We start from the raw sequence: 22,024 nt of genomic DNA, 5'->3' as shown, positions 1-22,024 counted from the left end.
TAACAGAAGCTGGTAATGCCTGAGGTGCTGAACTTTATCTTTCCATGCAGTGTAGACATGTTAGTAATGCAAGAAAAGATAATGTTAAAATGCGGTAAGTTGTGATTTAAAGATCGTGTTTGGCCAAAACTACAGAGGTATGGTTGAATGCTGCGCTTTCATGCTCTGCTATTTTTAAGTCTGTTCCATGCTGCTTCTGGGTTACAAGGCTTATGAAAGTAGTGCAGGTAGACTAGTGCCAAGTTTCTTTCCAGCACAAGAAATAAAACAGTTTTTTCACAAAAGTAGTTGTGTTAGGCAGATAAGTAAGAGGCTGAGGAATGTCATAAAGCAGAGAACAACACGCTGCTTTCACTGTGGCAATGACTGGCAGGAGCTGTACTTCTAAATGTGAGGAGAGAGATTAACATTGAAAATGCAAAGCACAACTGGTTCTGAGCTCCTGCCATTGTTCTGTGTGGTTGGTAGGTTCTGAGTAGGAGCGGTAGGTCTGCAATATCAGTCTTTTGACTAATCCCTAAACAAACACGTATTTGAGATCTGAAAGATGCCTGTACTCTAGGTTTCATTGGTTCCATATTGGAAAATCTCTTGTTACAGTGGTTTTGCTGTCTTGCAGGGCCCTTTAGTTCATCTGAAGTTGCGGGAGAGAGAAATCCTGGTTGTGGCAGGGCTTTTCATTGAAGGGTTTGTAATACTCTGGAATAGCAGTTAGTCTTGCTTTGTTCTTACTGCTTAAAATCTTCTAAACTAAGGTGAAGGAAATGTAGTAAGGAACATTAAATCCCCTTTTTTTAGTTTTGTTTCAAACAGATCCATTTGTTCTCTTGATGATATAGTTAGACTTCAAGATAGGTAGCATAGTTTTATTTCTTATTAGAATACAATACCCTTATGCAAGTGAAAAATCCAAATAGATGGTTATAGCTCTTGGAGAAACCAGAGTAATTCTGCAGAAAATTCAGAAGTTAAGGAAGTTGATTTATTTTTGTATGGTTGTTTTTTATTAGTTTTGCTTACTAGTTTCAATGATTTTGTAATAATTGATAATTCTTTAATGACCTGTGAGCGCTATTACACTTGTTTAATAGAACTCAGAGGAAAGCACGTACTGAAGATTTTTCTGTGGCTGTACGACTCCTGATAAAATAACTTTCCTTATATCTTTTGTCTTTTTTTTTTCCTCCACAGATGCTGTCTTTGCCTTCCAGTTACGCAACCCTGTGCACAATGGGCATGCTCTTTTAATGCAGGACACTCACAAGCAGCTTCTGGAGCGTGGCTACCGGCGCCCGGTTTTGCTCTTGCACCCCCTTGGAGGCTGGACAAAGGAGGATGATGTTCCTCTGATGTGGCGCATGAAGCAGCATGCTGCAGTACTGGAGGAGGGAATCCTGAATCCAGAAACAACAGTGGTAGCTATATTCCCTTCCCCCATGATGTATGCAGGACCAACTGAGGTAAATACATCAAGATTTTCACGTGAAACAAAACCCTTTTGATAGCGCACTAAAATATTTTGTGCGATGTCTGGTGTTTGTGTGTTGTGTTGTTTTAATAGAGGGAGGGAGGGAGGAGACTAATTTTGCTTGTGAAAGTAGATTATCAAGTCTCTTTCACCAACCAAAACATTATCTTCTGAAGAAACTTCTATATTGGAGAATTTTGAAAATACTGTGTTTATAGATTCCTTTCTTTACGGTTACAAGGATATGATAATTTCATCCTGCCTCCTTTTTTTACAGTCTTTTTCAGAAGGAATTATAAGATGTGTTAACATACCAAGTGATTGTCCTGAATGTTAAAAATACTTAAGTTTTATGATTGTTAAGCAAGAAGTTTGTATGTTTGGAGGGGCATTCACATATTAAGAAAAAAGCAGTCTGTTTATTTTTTGGAAAACTTAATTCTGAGAGAATTGTTTTGAGGCTTTTGTATGAAATAATTCTTTGGCAACACTTTATTTAGGAGCCAGGTCTTGGGTTGGAGTCCCTAGAGGTTTGTGGGAGGCAGCAGAAAGAATAAATGTTCTCAGTTGAGGACAATTCCTTGAGGGGATATTGATCCTCCATCTCATTCCCCCTTTATTTTTTTTTTTTTTAGTCTTTTCTTTTTTTTTCCCCTCCTTGCTGGCCTCCACCTTGACTCACAGGAAGTTCAAATTCTGACCAGGCTCTGAGGTTAACTCTGGGGTAGCTTTTTTCATAGATAGGAGATCTTACTAGTGAAGTTAAATTAGACAGATGCCACTTATTTTCTGCTGGCCAGTTGACTGATCAAACAGAGCTTTCACTGCCTTTCAGTCCAGAGAAAAAACTGCAGTCCAGATCTAGCTGAGGCATGTGAGTGAGTTCATGTGGCGAATCTTCTGCTGTTCTCCATAGGCCTTTTGTGAGAATTAACAGAAATCTTCTACCTCATTCTTTTATGTGTGAGGAGGAACAAAATCCACATTCCCTATTCTGAACAGGATATAATTTTTCTCCTTACTTATTTTTCTCCTCCTGTGACCTATGAGGTCAATTCCAGTGACCTCAGAGTACAGCCTGGCAGTAATGTTTATTGAAGTAATAAGAAAGACTCGTTCTTTAATAATTTCCCATAGGTTATTTAAAAGTTATTGGTACTAGATCTGTTTCTGTAGCACAAGTGTTTTACAGAAGAACAAGCAGCTGGTAATATGGTTATTTACAGGGTGTGTCCTTCCAGTCTTTAAAAATCCTAATGGACAAGATTAATAACTATCAGTTTAGCATTTTTTTTGTATTTTTAACATTCCTGACAAGTGCCTTGGAAGAAAAGAAGCAGTTCTATAAGGAAAAGCTGTATTAAAATGCCATAAGTTCACCTGCCTAGGAAAGTTAAGCTATTACAAGCATTCATGTGCAGTGTGTACCTGGTTTATGTGTCCTTTGGGTTTTAATGTTCATGCAAACAAAGTTTTAGTTCTGCCTTGAACAGCATCCTTGCCACATGTACAAGTTGAAAATGCTGACCATGGGTGGTTTTTCTGAGTGTGTAGATGGTGCTGAAGTAACTTTCTGAGTACCTGCTGTGCAGATAAAAAGGGGATAGTATGTTTTAGCTGTAAGTTTGATGGTGATCAACTTTACTGGTTATTTATTATGTTGTGGCTCCATAGAAGTCACATCTGATTAAAGAAAACGTAACATTACGGAGTGCATGCCCATTTGCTGAAGAGAGCTGAAGTTTTGGAGCCTTTTCTTCTGTTAATTGTTTTTCCTGTCTCTGTTGTAGGTTCAGTGGCACTGCAGATCCCGGATGGTTGCAGGAGCTAACTTCTACATTGTAGGGCGAGATCCAGCAGGGATGCCACACCCTGACACTGGGAAAGATCTGTATGAACCAACCCATGGTGCCAAAGTGCTCACAATGGCTCCAGGCCTCCGAGCACTGGAAATTGTACCCTTCAGGGTTGCAGCCTATAATAAAAAAAAGAAGTGCATGGATTATTATGACTCTGATCAGTAAGTTGTATTTTCATTTTAAGAAAATTTTGAGCAATAGGTGCCTCTTACCCCTAACCAGATTAAAAAATATTGTTTGTAGTTAAATTCATGTTGCTCAAATAGGGCAGTGTTTTAGATCAATGTAGCTTTCAGAACAAATGTAGTTTGAATTCATCATTATTTGGTTCACAGTGCAACTACCTGATCTAACTTTAGCTGCCACGTGAAGGCTCCCCAGGTACTGGGGGTTTCTCTGATTCTGGAGCATAATGGCACAGATTGGTAAATCCAGCGAAAGATATTATTATTTATTATAATGGTAAGATTAGCTTTCTGCGGCTTTGTCTTTCTAAATAAGACACTTCTCAGGTGTCAGGTGTGCATCAGATAAGAGGGAAGAGATGGAGGGAGAGTGTGCAGCATGGAAAAGAAAGTGGACAAGATGGGGTGACAAATAGCTATTTAGTTTCTCTATTAGTAATAAAGCACAATGATGCCCTAAGAATATTCTGTGTCCCAGGGTTTTCAGATGTTTTTGTTGTTTTTTAAAAAAAATCCAATTACAGAACAGTTCATTTCACCTTCTGTATGCATATTTCAATGTTATTTTCCCCTTGTGTGGGATAGCAGTGTCCAAAACGTAGTGTATGTGTTGCTCTGATGACAAGGAATGATAGTGGGAAGATGACTTGTCATTTAAATTTAACCTTCTTTATTCAGATTATTGAAATGTACTTACATCAAACTGATGTTGAAGTTGGTACTGAAACGTAAACTTCTCTGGACAGCCTCACCACCTTCACAGGAATGAGTTACTTCCTAATATCTAATCTAAACCTACATTCTTTCAGTTTGAAGTCATTCCTCCTTCTCCTATCACTACAGGCCCTTGCAAAAAGTTCCTCTCCAGCTCTCTTATAACTTTCTTTAGGAATGTGAAGGTACTATATGGTCTCCTTGGAGCCTTCTCTTCTACAGACTAAACAACTGCAGCACTCAGCCTGTCTGCAGAGGAGAGGTGCTCCAGCTCTCTAATCAAATTTTTGCCCTCCTCTGGACTTACTCCATCAGATTCATGGACTTTCCATGTTAAGATCCCTAGGTCTGGATGCAGTACTCTAGGTGGGCTGTCGCAAGAGTGGGGCAAAGGGGAAGAATCACCTTCCTGGACCTGCTGGTCGTGCTTCTGTACAGAAAGATCAAAGTGAAGTAGTTTTATTGGTGTCAATTCTTATTAATTAGAATAGTAAGCAAGTAGCAACATGACAGGCCAAAATTCAGAATACTGATTCTCTGATCATCAGTGCTGTACTCTTAGAAGGATAGATGTGACTTGAATCAAGTAAAATTAGTAAAATTATACCTCTGTCATTAGCCATAGCAAATGATTTAAAAAAACCCCAAACAACTCTTGGAGATTTTTTTATGAAAACCAGTGGGAGCAGATTTTACCTCCTGTCATAGACTGCATCATGTGCACACTTTTATCCTTTCACTGTGTCTATGAAACCTTGGTTTGGGGCACTTTTTTCCATGGTTCTATAACTGTCATGGAAAAAAGACCATACTGCCACTAAGGTGCAGTTCTGCCCTGGTGCTGTCAGGATGTAAGCCCATTTGTCCTGTCCCATTTGCCCTGGATACTGTTTGTAGATGGGCTGGTGTGTGGCAGCAATCCTCTAGATGGCAATGCAGACACGTGCAGGCTCCCGTCCCTGCTCCTGCCTGCCAGACGGAGCACTGTGGTAGGCTCCAGACAGAGTCAGAGCCTGGGTGGGTGCAGCTGGCTGCCTTTCAACATAGTCTGTGTAATGCTGAAAATGTGGCAGACTCCTGGACCATGTGGTGTTCCACTCTGCAAGGAGATGGCAGGGAAGAACGGATTGCTTGGAATTATGAGATGATCAGGGTGGAAGACCCTTGGATGTGAAATGGTGATGTTTGTGGAAATCTTTCCTGAGCTCACTTGGTGAAAAACACAGCCTAAAAATGTGGGAAGGAGGGTTGTATGCTTAGAAGCATTGATGTGACTTGTATCAGAAAAGGGTAATTTGGTATCTCTTGCACCTTTCTCAGTTTCTTGAGGCTTGGACTCTTGAAAGCCAACTAGACAATTCCAGAATTTACATCGCTAATGAATATGTGGAAGCTTATGACAAGGGGGTTTCCCTTGAACTGAGTATAGCTGGCCGCATATCTTAGCTGCTGGGTGTAGTTATTCTTTCCCTGTGTGATCATCTCTTCTGTTCTTTCAGGCTTCCTGGACTCCTCTGTTTGGGAAGGTACTTGTGAGAAACCGTAGTAGACTCCATCTGCTACCTTTGGTAGAGTCGCACCCACATCTGGCTTGGCAGCAGAGACATGCAGAGGTTATTGCAGTTGGGCTCTTTGCTGCTATTAGTGAAATACCTTTTGGCTTCTGACAAAGTCCTAACATGAGGATGGTGGTAGATGAATCTTTGGCTCATGGTGAGAGGTTACCAAAAGCTTGGTCCAGCTGTCAGAAGGATGTCTGAAAAGCTGTGGCTGCAGAATTAGCAGTGGCAGAGAGTTGCTTTGCTCAGCTTCTACGAGAAAGTTGTAACACTTGCTGACAGCATTCCTTGTACGCCTGTGGGGATGGGTGTTCAGAGGCTGGGTTACTAGTGGTCACCTGCCTCCAGTAAGGTGCTGTGTGAGACTTGGCTGTGCCTGAGCTGCTCATGACCTTGCTGGCAAGCCTGGGAAGCACCAAAAAGCCTACACTGGCCCTGCCTCCAAATTAGTGTCAAAGGCCCTCACTTCTCTGGTGTGCTGCCTGTGATTCCAAGAGGTTGTTGTGCTTAAGGTCTTCCGCTCCCAAAGGTGACACAAAGCACAGTTTAGTGGAGTTGGTATAGAAGGTCAGTTTGTTTCTCACTTCTGTTAGTACCCTCCAGAACATGTGCTGCCCTTGGCATTTCAGCTGACCCAGTGGCTGCTTGGGACCAGTCTGGAGATGCTGACCTGGTGTGTCAGGACCTTGTGCTGCTGGCTAACAGTGCTGAGCTGCTGTGGTGATGTGTGGGAGCTGAAGCCACTTGGCCCCTGTCAGTAAGGAAAGGCAGAAATATCCTGGTTGCATTCAGCATAACAGAGCATTGTCTGTGAGGAAAGGGGGTAAGGAAAACCTGACAAAAAGCCTGACCTGAAAGCTTTTATAACAGCTGCACAACAACTGTAGTTGCAAAGTGATGCACAAAGCTTAACATGTATAAATTGTTTAAACAAAGTTACCCTTTAGAATATTAAGACATATGAACAACCAATGACTTGGAATTATATTCATGCTTTACCTCATGAGGCCAACACAATTTTAAATTTGTTTCTTGGCCATCTTAGAACTAAGTTTAGCACTTCATGAAAGTGAACTCTCGAAACTTATGTTTTGAAAAACAATTTTCCTGAAACTTAGATCTAGGAGAGTGATTTGAGGAATGCATTTGAAATGATGTGTAGCAGCACAGGTAAAGCTAATTTCATTTTCTTTTCCCTTTGGTCAAAATGAGGACCATAAAAATAAAATTGCCATTTTTGCTGTTGCTCAAGTCAGATAGAAAGCCTAATCTAAGTTTCTGTGTGGGAAGCTTGAGCGTTTCCACTTGCATAGAATTCTGAATTAATGCATATAAAAGCTAACATGAATATTGTTAAAGTCCTTATCAAAGTTTTTGCACTTCTAGATTTCATAAAAATTTTGATCTATAATTGAATATATCCAAATGTGTTTTGGAAGAGTTTATAGTAAGAACTCTAGTTATAATGGAGTAATTAAAAATGAATGGCTGACCTGTAAACGGTTGGTAGAGTGAAGTGTAAAGAAAATAACCAAAGAACCAAGAAACCAACAAATAACACCACTACCCATCCCCCTTCCCCCCAAAAAAAGCTTGCCCAATGCTGAAATTCCTTCAGAAAATCAGTTAGTGTGCTTCTTCAGCCAAAAAGGCCTCACAAACAGTTACCACAGACAAGTGTAATTTGGGATTAGTGGCTTAATAATAGAAGCTGGTTTTGTGAGCAGAGATTCCCAATTCTTTATGGAAGATCAGTCCTATAAAATGCAGCCACAGAGTGCTGCTGAGAAAAAACTCAATTATGAAAGGAAATTAGTCTGACAATTAAAAAAGCCACAACAGTGTCTGGAATTAAATTACTTTTTCTTTTTTTTTTCTGAAAGAAAACCAAAGAGAACATTTTAGCTAAAATAAACCCATAAGTAAGGTGACTGGAGCACATTGTTCATGCTATCATATAAAATGTAAACGAAGCATGGATATCTGTGAAGAAGAGAGATTTTAACTTTTTTTTTTTTCCTGGGACCTTTAATATGGTTGCCATTACTGCTTTAATACTATAAAATCCTACTTATAGGAGAGCTGCTCCAACTAAGTACATACTGTTCTCAAATTTGTTTTTTAAAGTGGCTTAAGAAGCTGCAATAAACACACTTGACTGTTCTCCTTTAGTTATGTGAAATATGGCTTTCCAATTACCATTAGTACATAATGTAGGATACACTGAAACTCTCCATCAGGGCAGGAGAATTAAACCCTCCTGCCAGTTAGAAAGGAATTAAGGAAGGCTTTGCTTTGCATATGTTGATATTAATCACAATATTGTGTTCTAACTTCACAAACAGTTTGTTCCTGGCTGGTTGGGATTTGAACCTAGCTGGCACTAGCTGGTTCATTCGGCATCATGGGACATTCATTCCCAAGGCACCGTGTAGACTTCCTGTAAGAGTTACAGTGTAAGTCATGACTTGGTGCTGCAAAGGCAAGTTTAAATTCAGAGAAGGTCCTTCTAGAAAGGGTTTAAGGTTAGAATTGGACCCCAGATAAGGAGACTGAATTGTCCCAGAAATTAGTCTGAAGTCTGCTAGCTGAGTAGAACATCACGGTTGTTTTGAAGACAGACCAGGGTGAATAAGTCATGTTATTGTTTTATTTCCCTATTGCTCTATTTGCCAAAAAAAAACAAAGCGAAACTGTGAATGAATGGTCTGTACTTTTATTATGAGTCTTGTGTTTAAGAGTAATTCTTTAAGACCTTGAGAGCACCAGACATTCTCCACAGAGAATGGGAATGCCTAGAAGATCATTTGCACCGTGCTCAATACGTAAGAGGAGGTCAGGGTTCCCAAGATTATGACTGATTTTTAGTGCTCCCAGATGAAAAATCTACTATGTAATGTGGTCTATCGTTAGATTAAATTTGTATGGAATACCAAAGCAGAAGAAATGTTCTCTCCAGTTACTGTATTAATGCACTGTATTGACACCTCAGAGGTCCGGCACAGGAGCTTTCCTGTAGGCCTGTGGCAGTCACTTCCTCCTTGCAAACTAATGATGTCCTTGTTTTGTCACAGGACAAAAGGTCTCTGAAGGTCTCTGAAATCCCTGTCCTCCCTAAGTAAGAAAATTTCACAGTGTGTGTAGGTATGGTTTTTTCCACACTGTGAGTGTAGTAGAGTTCTAGGATGCTATGCCACAGAGAAAATACCAGTCCTCAGTGTGAAATGTTCCAGCACTGTTTTTCTGTTGACAAATTTTTGTTGTGGTTATATTTCTGAATTATTTTCCTTTCTTTTTGGAGACTGCTTTTAATTGCAGTAGCACAAAGTATTGTGTTAGTACCAGTCAAACTCAATTGGCAGTAGAAGGTCAAATCAATTTTACAAGTATTTAGTAGCATAAAAGAAAGCTGATTCCTACAGCTACTGAGTAAAATTTTCAAAGGTACTTAAGTGCCATAGTCAGAAAAGGCTTATATTAAGTTTCATTGAGGGCCATTTCAAGTCTGTCAAGAATGGAATTTGAGTGACTTTTTTATAGGATCTTTAAGGGTCAAATGTTTTCCCCTCTCATGTTCCACTCAAATCCACCTTATATAGAGTAACTCTTAATGTCTTCAAAATTCACTCTGAACGAAATTTCATGGTGACTCCTTTTACTATCTCCTTCTGCTAACGCAAATTACTCATATTGATATGTTTTATTTCAAAATGCTTGTGGGTCACATCACGCTGCAGTGGCCAAAGTACTGATAAGGTTTTTCTCCTTAGCAGGAATCTCAGTTTCTGAAATTTTATTTACATTTGTAAATGCAGTAATTTTTAAAAAAGGCAGAAAATACTGTCTTGTTGTGTATATATTGCCAAGGCTCCATTTGTGTTACTTTAGCAATTACTAATTAAAATAATTTTTTAAAAAGAAAAACCCTTTCAAAATAGACCTTCAGTATGATGTGAGGACATCATTAGTACATTTTAAATTTTTAATAGTATCTTGGAAACATTTCTAGAAATATTATGCCATGCTGAATGTACTGTATTTCTGATATGATGCTCACTCACTTTTTTTTCTTTAATTTTTTTACAATTTCTGCAGATCTCCTTAGCTTCATGTTTCTCTCTTCCTTGGTATCTCTGCTTCTTACCTGATTTTTGTGCAACTAGGGATAAGAAGCAGCTAAAGGAGGAGTGTGTGTTATTGAAGCAAACTTCTGTGGCATATCTAAATGTAGTAGTTTGGTAGCATTCTTTCACTTGCAGGGTATGGGGCAAAATTGAGTGCTTTTCTGGAAACTTAAGAAACAAAGGGGAATAAAGCACCTTTTTTTTTTTTATGCTCCAGCTTTCATGTGGAGAAAACACACATGGAGAAACTTCATAGGACTTGCTTTACTCTTCTCTTCCTGATCATTGGAAGACTTAGTATTTTTTGACAGAATTAACCAGATTTATAATTTTCCCACATATTTTATATAAGTAGTTCTTTACAAAGCACTCAAGTTACCTTCAAGGCAGTGTTAGTGAACAGCAGACCTGTATCTGCTACAGAATAAAATTTTGAGATGTTATAAATAGCAGTGCCAACTTTTTTTCTGATGGAGCTACACCAAGTTTAAATTTTCATTTTTATGTAATTTATATTTTGCAGGACTAAAGCACAGTAGGGTTTTTTTGTCTTGTGACACTTCAGGAACCCACAGTCCCAAATTTAGAGCAACAAGAAAAGAGCATGTATGACAGTGCTGGTGTGTAAATGTATACAGTCCAAATCAAAAAGTTATGGGGCTAGTGTTATTGTGAAAGGGAGCTGTGGAATGCTTTCTGCATCTTGCTAACTTCCATATCCTACTGAGCATAGACCAGCACTTAGAGCCAAGTTCTGCCCTCTGATGTGCACACTTGGCTCCTGTCTCTGTCTAAGGCATGTACATCTGAGATCAATACTTGGTTTTTATTTCAAACAGACAAGTAAAGAATGAGTAATGCATACATGTTGCAAATTGAGTGAATGGCATAAGTAAAATTGCATATTTAATGTAGAAATACATATTTTTTCCCTTGGAGCATTTGATAGAATTCTGGCATTCTTGTCTTGCTTTTACTGTTTCAGTCCTGTGAGGAGTAATTTAATTTGTGGAGCGTTTGCTGCTTATGACCATATACCTGAGAAGTTAATAATTTAAAATCTTATGTTAACAATGGTAAACAATCCTCATCTGTGTTTAGTTCTGCATTTCTCCAACTGAATTTTGTTTTTTAGGGGAAAGGTATCTTTAGGGGAAAGTATTTTTATTATTCCATTGCTTTTCTCTTTATTTTGAATTGTATATGCCAGGTTATTGATATACATAAATATATGTATGTGTGCTCAGTGTCTTGCAAAGGCACAGCTGAGAAGCTTGCCTCTAGATTCTGAGGGTTTTACTTTCTTTGTTCTCCAAATAGTCCTTCACTAAGATGTTATACAAATTTTTTTACACGTTCTCTAGTGGCACTGAAACAACCTCCTTGAAGCAGCACAGGAACATTCAGCCAGCTCATCAGGCTGGTCTCCTGCCCTGGCAAGACAAGGTGTAAATCAGGATGGCTGCTGTTGCCTTGGCAGAGGGCTCAGACAGTAGGAAGAGTAGATGGTTCTCCTTCAACAGGAGTTTGTTTCCTCACAGAGAGCAAGCCAGGCTCAATGGAAGCACAGACTGAATTCAGTCCACAGGGGTTCAGTTGCACCATGCTGCTAAAGCTTTGAGAGTTACCAAAGGTGGATATTGTAGAGTATGTATATTCCTGAGACTTACTGGCATTGCTGGCCTTGAAATGACAGCTGCTATACAGCATTATACTCCCAAGAAAAAATGTATAAAGCATCAAGGAAGTAGAAGGAATATGAGCAAATTTGCCTACTTTTAAAGTATGTTATTTTTTCCCTCCCTTTTCCTCCACCCCTACTCTCTCAGCCATGAAGACTTTGATTTTATATCGGGGACCCGCATGCGCAGGCTGGCTCGGGAAGGACAAAACCCTCCGGAAGGCTTCATGGCTCCCAAGGCTTGGACTGTGCTGACAGAATACTACAAATCCTTGGAGAAGGCTTAGGCCTCTTATTAACTGCAGATCAACCTTTGACGCCTGATTTATTTACGAGAAAGGGACCACACAGTCACCATTCATGTTGCTTTGTTGTGGTGTCTGTCAGGAAGTTCTCTGAAAACAGACTCTTTCTTCCTAACTTAGCATCATTCTTTGCCTGCCCTTATGGGTTCTATTATGTCCTGGCACCTAACTAGCTGCTGGTTTTAATGTCTTCTCTTTTATTACAGTTAATATTCTTGCAGTAGGATTTTTAACTCCTGTATTTTTTTTTTTTTTATATTTTATTGCCTCTGTCCTGAGTTCTGCAGCTGTTAAATAGATGCAGCTTTTTCATATGTTATTTAAGCTGCTGGGTAGTGTCTGGTTTTAGTAGTTTGTAGAAGAAAATGTAGGAGTTAATCCTTTAACTATGGATAGATTATCTATAAATCAAAAAAGTAAAGAATGTTTCAAAACGTCTGTTAAAGTGTCTTCATCTTTAACTCATCATTATCATCTCCAGAAGCACTTAAAATTTATTTCTGACTACATGTAATCAAAAGGCAGAAGGATTTTTTTTATGTAGCATAATTAAAATTTTGCTTTCTTTGTTTAATTTTGTTGTTTATTGTACGTTGTTTCTCTTCTGCTGTGGACCTGTGAAGATGGCCAAGTAATGAATAAAAGAAAATACCTAGCTTTGACTTGGAATTGTTAACAAATTCACATATTGTTTTTGTATATGCTTACTGCCATAGGTGTCAGTAGAGTATGTTTTATTTCATTTGATGTAACTTACTGTTTTTTGATTCCAGATATACTTAATCAGCCTACTACAACTTTTTTAAAAGCATGATAGCCCAAACTTAATTTCATGTTTAATTATTGCAAGAAAAATAAAGAAAATCCTTAGATTTTGGCATTTCCTGTGGTAAAAATGCTTTGTTCAGATATTGATTTTCTGTTTTTCAAGGTCTCCAAAGAGTAATCTTGTGAGCCAGCTTTGCTTTAAAGACAAAGCACATGTTCTTTTAGGATTCTTCCAAAATCCTGAAGACACATAAGAAATGAAAAGTAAAACACTTAATGTGTAAAGTAACACTGACCTATTGGTGTCTTTTCAAGCATTTGCAGGTAATCAGTAGAACAGTTATAACCTCTCTTAGCTAGAAACTACCTCATACCCTTGTCACAGAAATTTGCTTTTTTCTTGTTAAACAGTATATATAGGAAGAACTAGCTCAAAATTGTTGTTAGAATTTTGATACTGGATGAGCATGTGTTCATCTAGGTTATTTTTTTCATGTCAGAAAAGTTGTGATGAGGGGATCTGTGTAATGAATGGGTTGAATGCTACTTGCAGTCTTTGTTTACTTGTTCACAGTAACATTTAAGACAAATTCTTTGAGACTGACCTTTTCTTCCTCTGCCTCTGAAGAGAGGTAGAATGTATTTTTTAGTGGAATTCTTTTCTCTGACAGACAATAAGGTGGAACTGGGAAAAAACAAGTCTTGTTTATTAGCAAACTACTACGACTCGAGACTGTTTTGTCAAGCTTATTTCTCAGAATCACTGAACATATTTTCTTCAAACTTGGCTTTCTTTTTAGGTTGTTTCAATATATAGGATATATATAAAATCTGGAAGAAAGAGTCCATTCATCCATGTGCAGCTGTTCATGCAAAACTTCGAGTTTAACCATGAAGGTGAACTAGAGTTGTCAGCTGCTAAAGTGGGATTTGCTGTTGGAAGTTGCAGTTTGGACTCTTTGCTGTCAGGTTTGATTCTTTTGCTAGCTGTGATGGAAGATAACATTTTGACAGAATAGCAAACACAGGTGAATGTCTACAGAAGTTAGTGTTTTTAAAATGCTATATGAAGCCTGGAAAATAAATGTGAGTGATGAACGTGAATTTGAATAATCATGTGAAGTGAATTTAGAAGCAGGAGTGCCTTCAAGCAGATTAACACAGTGATAACAAGCAGATCTATTTTTCTAGGTGTAACCCATGTTGTTGTTATAGTGCCTCTGCAAAGCATTTCTTGGAGGGCTGTGTATTAAAGAAGCTGCAGTCTTTTGTGAACTTAAAGCCCAGCATTCCCAGAATAATGCTAATTGGGAGCAGGAGCATCTGATCAATTTGTAGGCAGGACTTGCTCTGTACAACAATATTTTCCTGTATTATATGAGTTTTCACTGCAGAGTTCAAATTTTTCCTCCTGTCTGCAGCTTCCTTATTTAAGGAAGTCATAGTTACAAGAAAGGGCTATCCTGCCAGAAATTAATCTTTTGCCAGTGTCTCTCTTTAGCTTTTCCTTGCCTTCTCTCAGTGGATGCCATTATCAGTTGACAAGTCCTAACATTCTGCTTTCAACAGTTTGTTCACCTTCATTTAAGGGTGCAATGGCATTTGAGGTGCTTCTGAGACAGCAGCTGGGGTTCTCCAGAGGTAGCAGCTGGACTAGTGAGGTGATGGTAGTTTCACCAAACACGTGCCTTCCCACCAGCTCAGGCAACAAAGAGCAGTGATCTCAGGAAATTTCATGCAACAGAAATAATGTGATCTATGGATCACTATGTGATCTCATGTAAGGATAGGATTGATCAATGTAAGCAGGACCTAATTGTGCAGCTGGAAAAATAAAAAGCTGCATTGTCTCCTTTCTTCACTTCCTAAAACAATTTTTTTTTCAACTGGAAAAATACTGGTATGGATAGGAATCATGTATCTAAGCAGTTGTATTGCTGTGTTACCAAGAGCAACAAAATCAAACTTCCAAGCATATCATCTTTCTAAAAGTTATTTAGCAGTCAAGAGGAGTTTTACCCTGTTCATGAAGATGAGAAATGTCAAATAGTGTTCCCCCGCCTCATATTTTCTGCGTCTACATTAATTTAACTCATAAATGGTTCTTTACCTGCTACTGTTGTACATGATATTTTATGGTAGTTATCCTATACTTTTTGTACAGTCTCGAGATGATTATTCTCTTCCAGAGGATCATTCTGATCTATTTGGCATGTGATCTATGAAAGTAGTAACACTCTTGATCCATATGGCTCATACAATCATAGCTTTTCAAATTACAAGATGAACAAAGTAGGTGGAGATTACCAAACCATAAACCTTAGGGTTAAATAAATGGTACAAAATTACTGCAGCTCCTAGGTGAAGAAATTCCTGCAGTACCCATAAGCAACTTAAGAACATGGAAACTTTTTCTAAAGGAGCTCTTGGATGAGAATTCTTTTTTTTGATTTGTGAGTTCTTTTATGCCTTTTTTTGACTGACATGAATATTCAGAGTAGCTTTTCACATAAGGATCTACAGGCTGTGATGTAAAAATAGTAGATAACTGCTGAGGATGCTGACTTCTGTTTTTTTCTTTCAATAGGGAATGTGGACACTAGCAATTCAGTAGTGCATTAGAGATGCAAAATGGAGAGTGCAGACTAGGTCCCAAGTTGTTTTTCAGATCCAGTTTGGAGCTAATCAAGCTGCTACATCTGGAATAATGCAGTAGAATTCAGGAGGGGAAGGAAAGGAGAGGCTGTCCTGGCATAGTGGTTGTGGAAATAAACAAGGCTATGACCTAGGTAGTCAGTATTGTAATTTGCCTGAATTTGACCCTCTCTTGCATTTCCTATTTCCCTAATTTTAAAAAGTTTCATAAATTGGTCATTCAAAGCATTAAACTTCCTGTCTTTCCATGCTAGACAAACAATAAAAGTTACTCTGAGCATCATAAACAAATATTAATAGTGTAGTCCAGATTATTTTTCCTTCCCAAGAATTTAAAGGTGCTAACCAGCATATTACGTCCTTTCCTTGTAAATGCTGACAGCCTCAACGAGTGTGTGTGACTTTCAACATTCCTTTTATCTCTAGTCATGAACCTTAAAGTTATCATGCTAGGGATTGTAGGAACATGGAATAAAATCTCTCATCTCTGTTCCCTGTGAGTCAGAAGATCTGTTACTTCATCTATGGCACCATGTCCAAAAACAGGGAAAATTAAAACTAATCCTTCACTTAATATGGGGGAATTGATAGGGAAGAAAGAAGATGGAAACTGGACCTTCACCTAACTTTGCATGTATGTTTATAGGAATGAGATTTACTGTGGTGTTAGAATGTTTGTAAGAAATGTGTAGAGATGGTATTCTACTCAAACCTGGCATAGAACCTCTTCACCATCACCTGTAAAAAGCCAGGCACTTCAGCCTGGAGTGAGTTGGCCAAATTAAACAATGCAATGAAAGCAACTGACAGCTCAGAATAAGTATTTTGTCTTTTTTAATTGGTCTTAGAAACTTACTTACCAAAATTCTTGATTTAAATTCTATTATAGAGAAGAGTGACTGGTTCCATTTCTATTTTTTTTCCATGCTTGTTTTTTTACAAATGGAACTGAGAAGCTAGACTGCTGAGGGGAAATTTAAATTTCCAGTTGAATGAATATGAGAGTTCCTTGATAGCAGCTAAACAAGTGCCAGGTAAACATGTGATTTAAAGGGTGACTGTGCCGAGGTTTCTGCTCATTTGTGTTGTTTTTACCTTGAAGAAAGCCTGAGGGCTGGAATACCAATGCCTCTTTTAAATTAGCTTTTTCATTCACAAAAAACTTTTTGATTATGAATATAGCTGGATTTTTGCTAGGCTTTTGAAGTGTCCATTGAAGGGGTTTCTTTGTTTCTCCTTCAAGCTCTGTGTCTGTTCTTGTGGAATTAATTTTTTTTTTAACCTGTATCCCTTTTCATTATTTAGTCTTTATTAAAATCACTTTTTTCTTCTCTATGGAGGTTATATATGCTCATGAGCTAGAATCATGCATTCAGTATTTCCAGAACTGTTTGCCCTAGAAAACTCATCTTGATGTAATTTTGAAGTTGAGGGGGAAAGGCAACTACACTGAAAGCTAGAAAACACAGCTTTAAAGCCACATCTGGAATTCTTAGACTGTTAGTGGCTCCGACTTTAAAGAGAGAGTGCAGAGGTTTTATATGCCATAAAACTCAAGTAGCTTTGGATCCAGTATAAGAGTAGTCACCCGACTGTCATGTTAAAATCCAGCTACACAATGCTTTGAATAGTGATACCTGTCTATGTATAAAATGAGGAAAAAATATCAGTTTCAGTATAAACTTTACTGGGCTGAAAATAGTGCCCAAATCTTGCTTTTATCCTCTGCAAGCAAAGCTGTTTTTTCTGTGGTGTTCTATGTTCATCACCATAAATTTCATCATATGAGAGGAATACAAATATTTTGGCCGTATCCATTTATTTTCGTCTCATAGCAGCAGTTATGGTGCATGTAAAAAAACCCCTTTCAGTCTAAGCTGTAAGTTTTTATATTTTGCTGAGCACCTGCAGATCTCGAGGCTCTCTACCCAGATGACATGTGCCTGAATTGTTGTGGTCTAAATCAATTATTTTTGTAATGCTTAATAGTAAAGTTCATTACAACAATTGCAATGAGACAGATGAGAGACACCAGTATCCATGTGTTAATGTTCCCTGACATTGTTGATACATTTTATTTATTATAAAACATGACAGTTTTTTCAGGACAAACCTACTCTTAACATGGAAACATTTCTCTGATTTCAATAGTGCTCCCTAGAGAATGAGAAATTATTTAGGCTTTGTTTTATTAATTTGATTTCATCGACAGCTTTCTCAAAGACTTAAGTGGAAGCAGAAGAAACCCTTAAAGATTGGGTTCAAATGGGCTGCCTGATGTAGAATGGAAAACTGTAATTGATTAGTCAATGGAAGGTTATTTGCAGGATTGCTCATGTGTTATTGAGTTCTGCCTTGTTTATAGTTCATCTATGACCTGTGAAAAACAATATTTTAATGATTTAATTCAATTGTTTCCAGACAATGAAGACAATTATGAGGCAAGTTCATGTTTAACTTTCCACTAGGAAAAAGTTTAGTGTTTTTACTGCATCCTAGTTTATATTTAAACTGTCTGAAAGATAGTGTTGTAGTTATATGAGCAAAAATTTCCTATCATGCTATGTGACAGCAGAGCAATAAACATACCATCAGAGCCAACATCGTAAGTATGGTGCAAAATGGTAAGTATTATTGACGTTTCTTCATTAGAGACAGTTATTTATAACTCCTTTGTTCCTAATTTCTTCAAGGAAAATTACTCCTTCTTCCTGAAAACAGAAAATGTGTATTCCTTACTTGGTAGTTGGAGACACTCAGAATAGCAGTGATTCTTTGTAGTTTTTCTGACTTGCTGTGAGTATTTTTAAATACATGGATGCTTCTGAGCTCTACCATGAAATGGATTTGCAAAGAATATTTAAGTTTTAAAGTTTATCTTAGTAATTATTCTTGGCTGTTTTGCTTTTTGTAGTTTGATCATTTTCCCTTCTGTACAAAATTGTCTTCTAAGCATCAATCTCATGTAAAGATTGGTGAATTTTCATCAACTATTAAAACAACTCTTTCCTTTTTCATTAGCCTTTGGTTCAGGGATTCATTCATGTTGTGAGGATTTCTTGTCAAATACTTTATGGGCTGGAGATAAGTGTATTTAAAGACAGTGATTTGGTGGTGAAGAATTCCAGGATAACCTTATTCAAGCACTGGCAATAAAAACCCACATCTTGTAACATGTGGTTTAACCCCAGCTGGCAGCTAAGCCCTACACAGCTGCTCACTCACTCCCCCCATGTCTGGATGGGGGAGAGAATCAGAAGGGTAAAAGTGAGAAAATTTGTGTGTTGAGGTAAAGACAGTTTAATAGCTAAAGCAAAATCCACACACACAAGCAGAGAAAACAAGGAATCCATTCACTGCTTCTTATGGGCAGGCAGGTGTTCAGCCATTCCCAGGAAAGCAGGACTCCATCCTGTGTAATTGGTTCTTGAGAAGAAAACCACCATCACTGCAAATGTAAGGCTTCTTCCTTTTTCTTCCCCCATCCTTTTATGCTAAGCATGCTGCCATATGGTATGGGATATTCCTTGGATCAGCTGGGGTCAGATGTCCTGGCTGTGTCTGCTCACAGCTTTTTGTGCACCCCTAACCTCCCCACTGGTGGGGTGAGAGCAACCAGCAAAACTTCAAAAGAATATTGTGCTTTTCTTATAATCACAGTTATGGTTCAAATGCAAATTTAATGCAGCATGTTCTACCTAAAACATGTGCACATTTTTAATGTGCTTGAAAAATTAAACATAAAAGTTCTATGATTTATGCAAGTGTCCCCTTCTTGATAGGGGACCATTGTGTTTTCTCTCTCTTATTCAACCATTTGCATTGTCTTCAGTTTGAGAACTTGCTGAATGAGAATTGGCAAAGGACTGAAAATCCCGGTCAGTCTAGACCAATCCTGCACTAGACTGTTTCAAACAAGTAAACTCATGCTTTTATTTACACATAAATATTTTACTTTTTTCACCTGTATGCAGTAATTCCTCATTTGAGATTTTCCTACATAACCATGTAAGCAATAAAAGAAAATTCAGTTTCTCTATGCACTCTTGGTTTGATTATTATCCTACATGTCTGTGGACCTTGAAGTTAATGCTAAGGAAGTAGGTTCTTTTCCATGTTCACTTTCTGACTTTAAATCTGGAAGACATATTTGATGTTCTTCAGTGTGAATTGAAGAAAGATCTGTCTGCCTCTGAAAAAATGGATCTGACTGTATTGAGAGCCTCCTGAGCTTCTCTCTTTCAGCCTGCGACAGAATGTTGGCCTAGATAAAGCTTTTATTTTGACAGAAAAGGGGTAAGCCACTGTTTTTAAAAAAATGTGACACAATTGGGTTTTCCAAAGAAACAGACTTATCTTAACAAGCCAAATAAAGACAAAAATGCAGCTTACAAAATGATCAGTACAAATCAAAGAAGGTCTGCCCACTAAAACCCAGAGTTTTGTGACTGTGTGTACTCCCCAGGGAGGCTACCACTAATGTCAAGAATTCCAGCATTGAAGAGGATTTTTTTCAGTATGAATTTATTATGCATTTCATGATTCCTGTGGAATTTTCAGTGTCTGCTCCATCTCCGCGTGCAGTTTTAAGGAAACGTCGTACATTCACAGATATTGTAACAGCGTACATTGCCCTCTTGAATCCTTTTCTTCCTTCTATCATAAGATACTATCATTATTTCAGGCTGAAAATTTTCTCAGCTTGGATGTTCTGAGGGAAACATCACAGTTTAAAAGGGAACTCATGCAGTTTCATCAGTCAAACCAGTTCATCAGTCAACAGTTTCATCTGTGCAAACTGAGAGAAAGAACTGGAGAGTGTTGTGTGACAATGGAGTTTCTGATGTTGGTCAGGGTCAATATAAAAGGAACATACAGTCTTGTTTTGTTTGCAGACTATTACAGATGCATGGGGTTTTTTATTTGCTTGGGAGTTTTTGTTTGTTTTAGTAAACATCAGTCAGCCTGTCATCTTTTAATGGTACTCTATGAGCCCTTCAGGGCAGTGCATCTCACAAGTTTTAAACCATTGCTCTACAAGAAGAGTTAGCGAGTTGTCATTAATTTTGTCTATGTAAAATTACAAATTACAGATGTGTTCAAAGAAACAAGAATAAAGAGAAAGAAAAAAAAAATTGAGTAGGCAGTATTTGAGGAGTTGGCATGTTTGTAAACAGGAACTGAGACCCTGAACTCTGGGATTGGTTCTCCTGCGCACTCCCTACTGAGTTGGAGCCAAAGCAAATAGCACTGTCTTGTAGAATATTCATCTAGAATAGTCTTGTCTGCACAATATGTTGAGCCTTGTCTATGTAAGAAGAAAATGTAGAGTATTAATGTTGTTCTATTTGTCTTTCTCTTTAGAAAAGCAAGCATTGTCTGCCATGTGGTTGTGCCTTAATATTGGCTGCTTTGAGATTATTGGTCTTGGACCTGATGGCTTTGACCTTTCATACTTTGGGTTTACCTGGACTGTAGGGGCTCCCAGGAGCTGCTTCTCTTTGGGCTGCTTCATAACTGTGGTAGTTGCTGAGTCTCCCTCACAGACAGAATTTTTGGGTTTCCTGAGCATGCTTTTCAGTGAGCTTTGCTATTTTTATTATTTCTGGAGCATGTTTTTGTGGTCTGTGGTTTTGGGCATGTGGTTTCCCTCTCTCCCTTGTCATATACATGGAGCTGAAAACAAGATACTGTAGTATAAACCAAAATGTCCTAATTTACCATCTCTCTCTGCTTCTGCTGCTGGTTTTTATGTCACAGCTTTCAGTCAACACCCTACTTGCTGAGAAACAGTGAATGCACGCAATACCCAGCAATAGCTGGATAGTACTGGTGTGGTGTTTAAGTTACAAATACAAAATACAGTGTCATAGGAGCTACTGTAAAGAAAGGTATTTTCCTCCCAAACAAACACGGTAAACCTTTCACAAGAAAGGGTCACAAGAGCTGTGAAGGGTGGAACAGCTCTAGCTCCAGATATCCTGGGATATTTCCGTATTTGGCAGAAACTGCTCTTTTGATGTTGCCACATAGTAAAGACAGTTGCAATACTTTTGGCTGCTCTAATTCTATTGTTTCTAGCTCAAATTATAAAAGATTCTATCTTTTATAGGTGGAACATCTAGTGGCAATTCATGGGTGAAGCCTGCTGAAAGAACTTGTGCCAGATCTGGAAGAAGAACACTGCATTTATTTGTAGTTGGTTTTTTTTTCTTGCTATGTTGTATTCCTTTTGTTGGTGCAACAATCAGAATGGTATCTCCTCAAAAATGAGGAAACACACTACAAGCTCAAGTGACATAGAAGCAGTTGAACTAAAGAAAGTGAGGAGCTCTGAATTACCTTTTTCTCTTAATCTCTGTAAATAATATGTACTTCATATTTTGACCTCGTATCTTCATTGTTATATATTTTGTTCTCTCTAATACTACTCTGATGAGCAACATAGATCAAAGAGATTAAACCTTGTATGCTATTAATCTGACACAAAGGCTGTGATGCCTCAGTATTCCAAGGTAAAGTGATAAATAATGATGGTAATGAGGAAAGCCTTTTTGTTTGCAGTATGACATAATTAAGCTGCATCTAGTAGTAATTAATTTTCAAAATTTTCACAGAACTGTTCTGTGGTACTGATGCAAAACCTGGGGAATAGTCAAAAAGTCTTTGTTTTTTACAGTCTTCATAGGAAACAGAGCAAAAGAGA

At 38.1% G+C, this 22,024-nt stretch overlaps 1 protein-coding gene across 1 annotated transcript in view; it reads left to right on the top strand.

The window, feature by feature from the left end:
- Positions 1–12,767, top strand: part of PAPSS1 (3'-phosphoadenosine 5'-phosphosulfate synthase 1) — a 39,157-nt gene extending 26,390 nt beyond the window's left edge. The window contains exons 10-12 of the mRNA XM_064417167.1: positions 1,192–1,460; positions 3,259–3,488; positions 11,739–12,767. Of these exons, the coding sequence (XP_064273237.1) occupies positions 1,192–1,460; positions 3,259–3,488; positions 11,739–11,877 (638 nt within the window). The 3' untranslated portion in view covers positions 11,878–12,767. The remainder of the gene's footprint in view (positions 1–1,191; positions 1,461–3,258; positions 3,489–11,738) is intronic.
- The last annotated feature ends 9,257 nt before the right edge of the window (positions 12,768–22,024 follow it).

This window comes from Passer domesticus, chromosome 4 (genome assembly GCF_036417665.1).
Source record: "Passer domesticus isolate bPasDom1 chromosome 4, bPasDom1.hap1, whole genome shotgun sequence".
NCBI lineage: Eukaryota > Metazoa > Chordata > Aves > Passeriformes > Passeridae > Passer > Passer domesticus.
The sequence above is the reverse complement of the archived record's forward strand: the minus strand, read 5'-3'. Positions and strand labels throughout refer to the sequence as shown.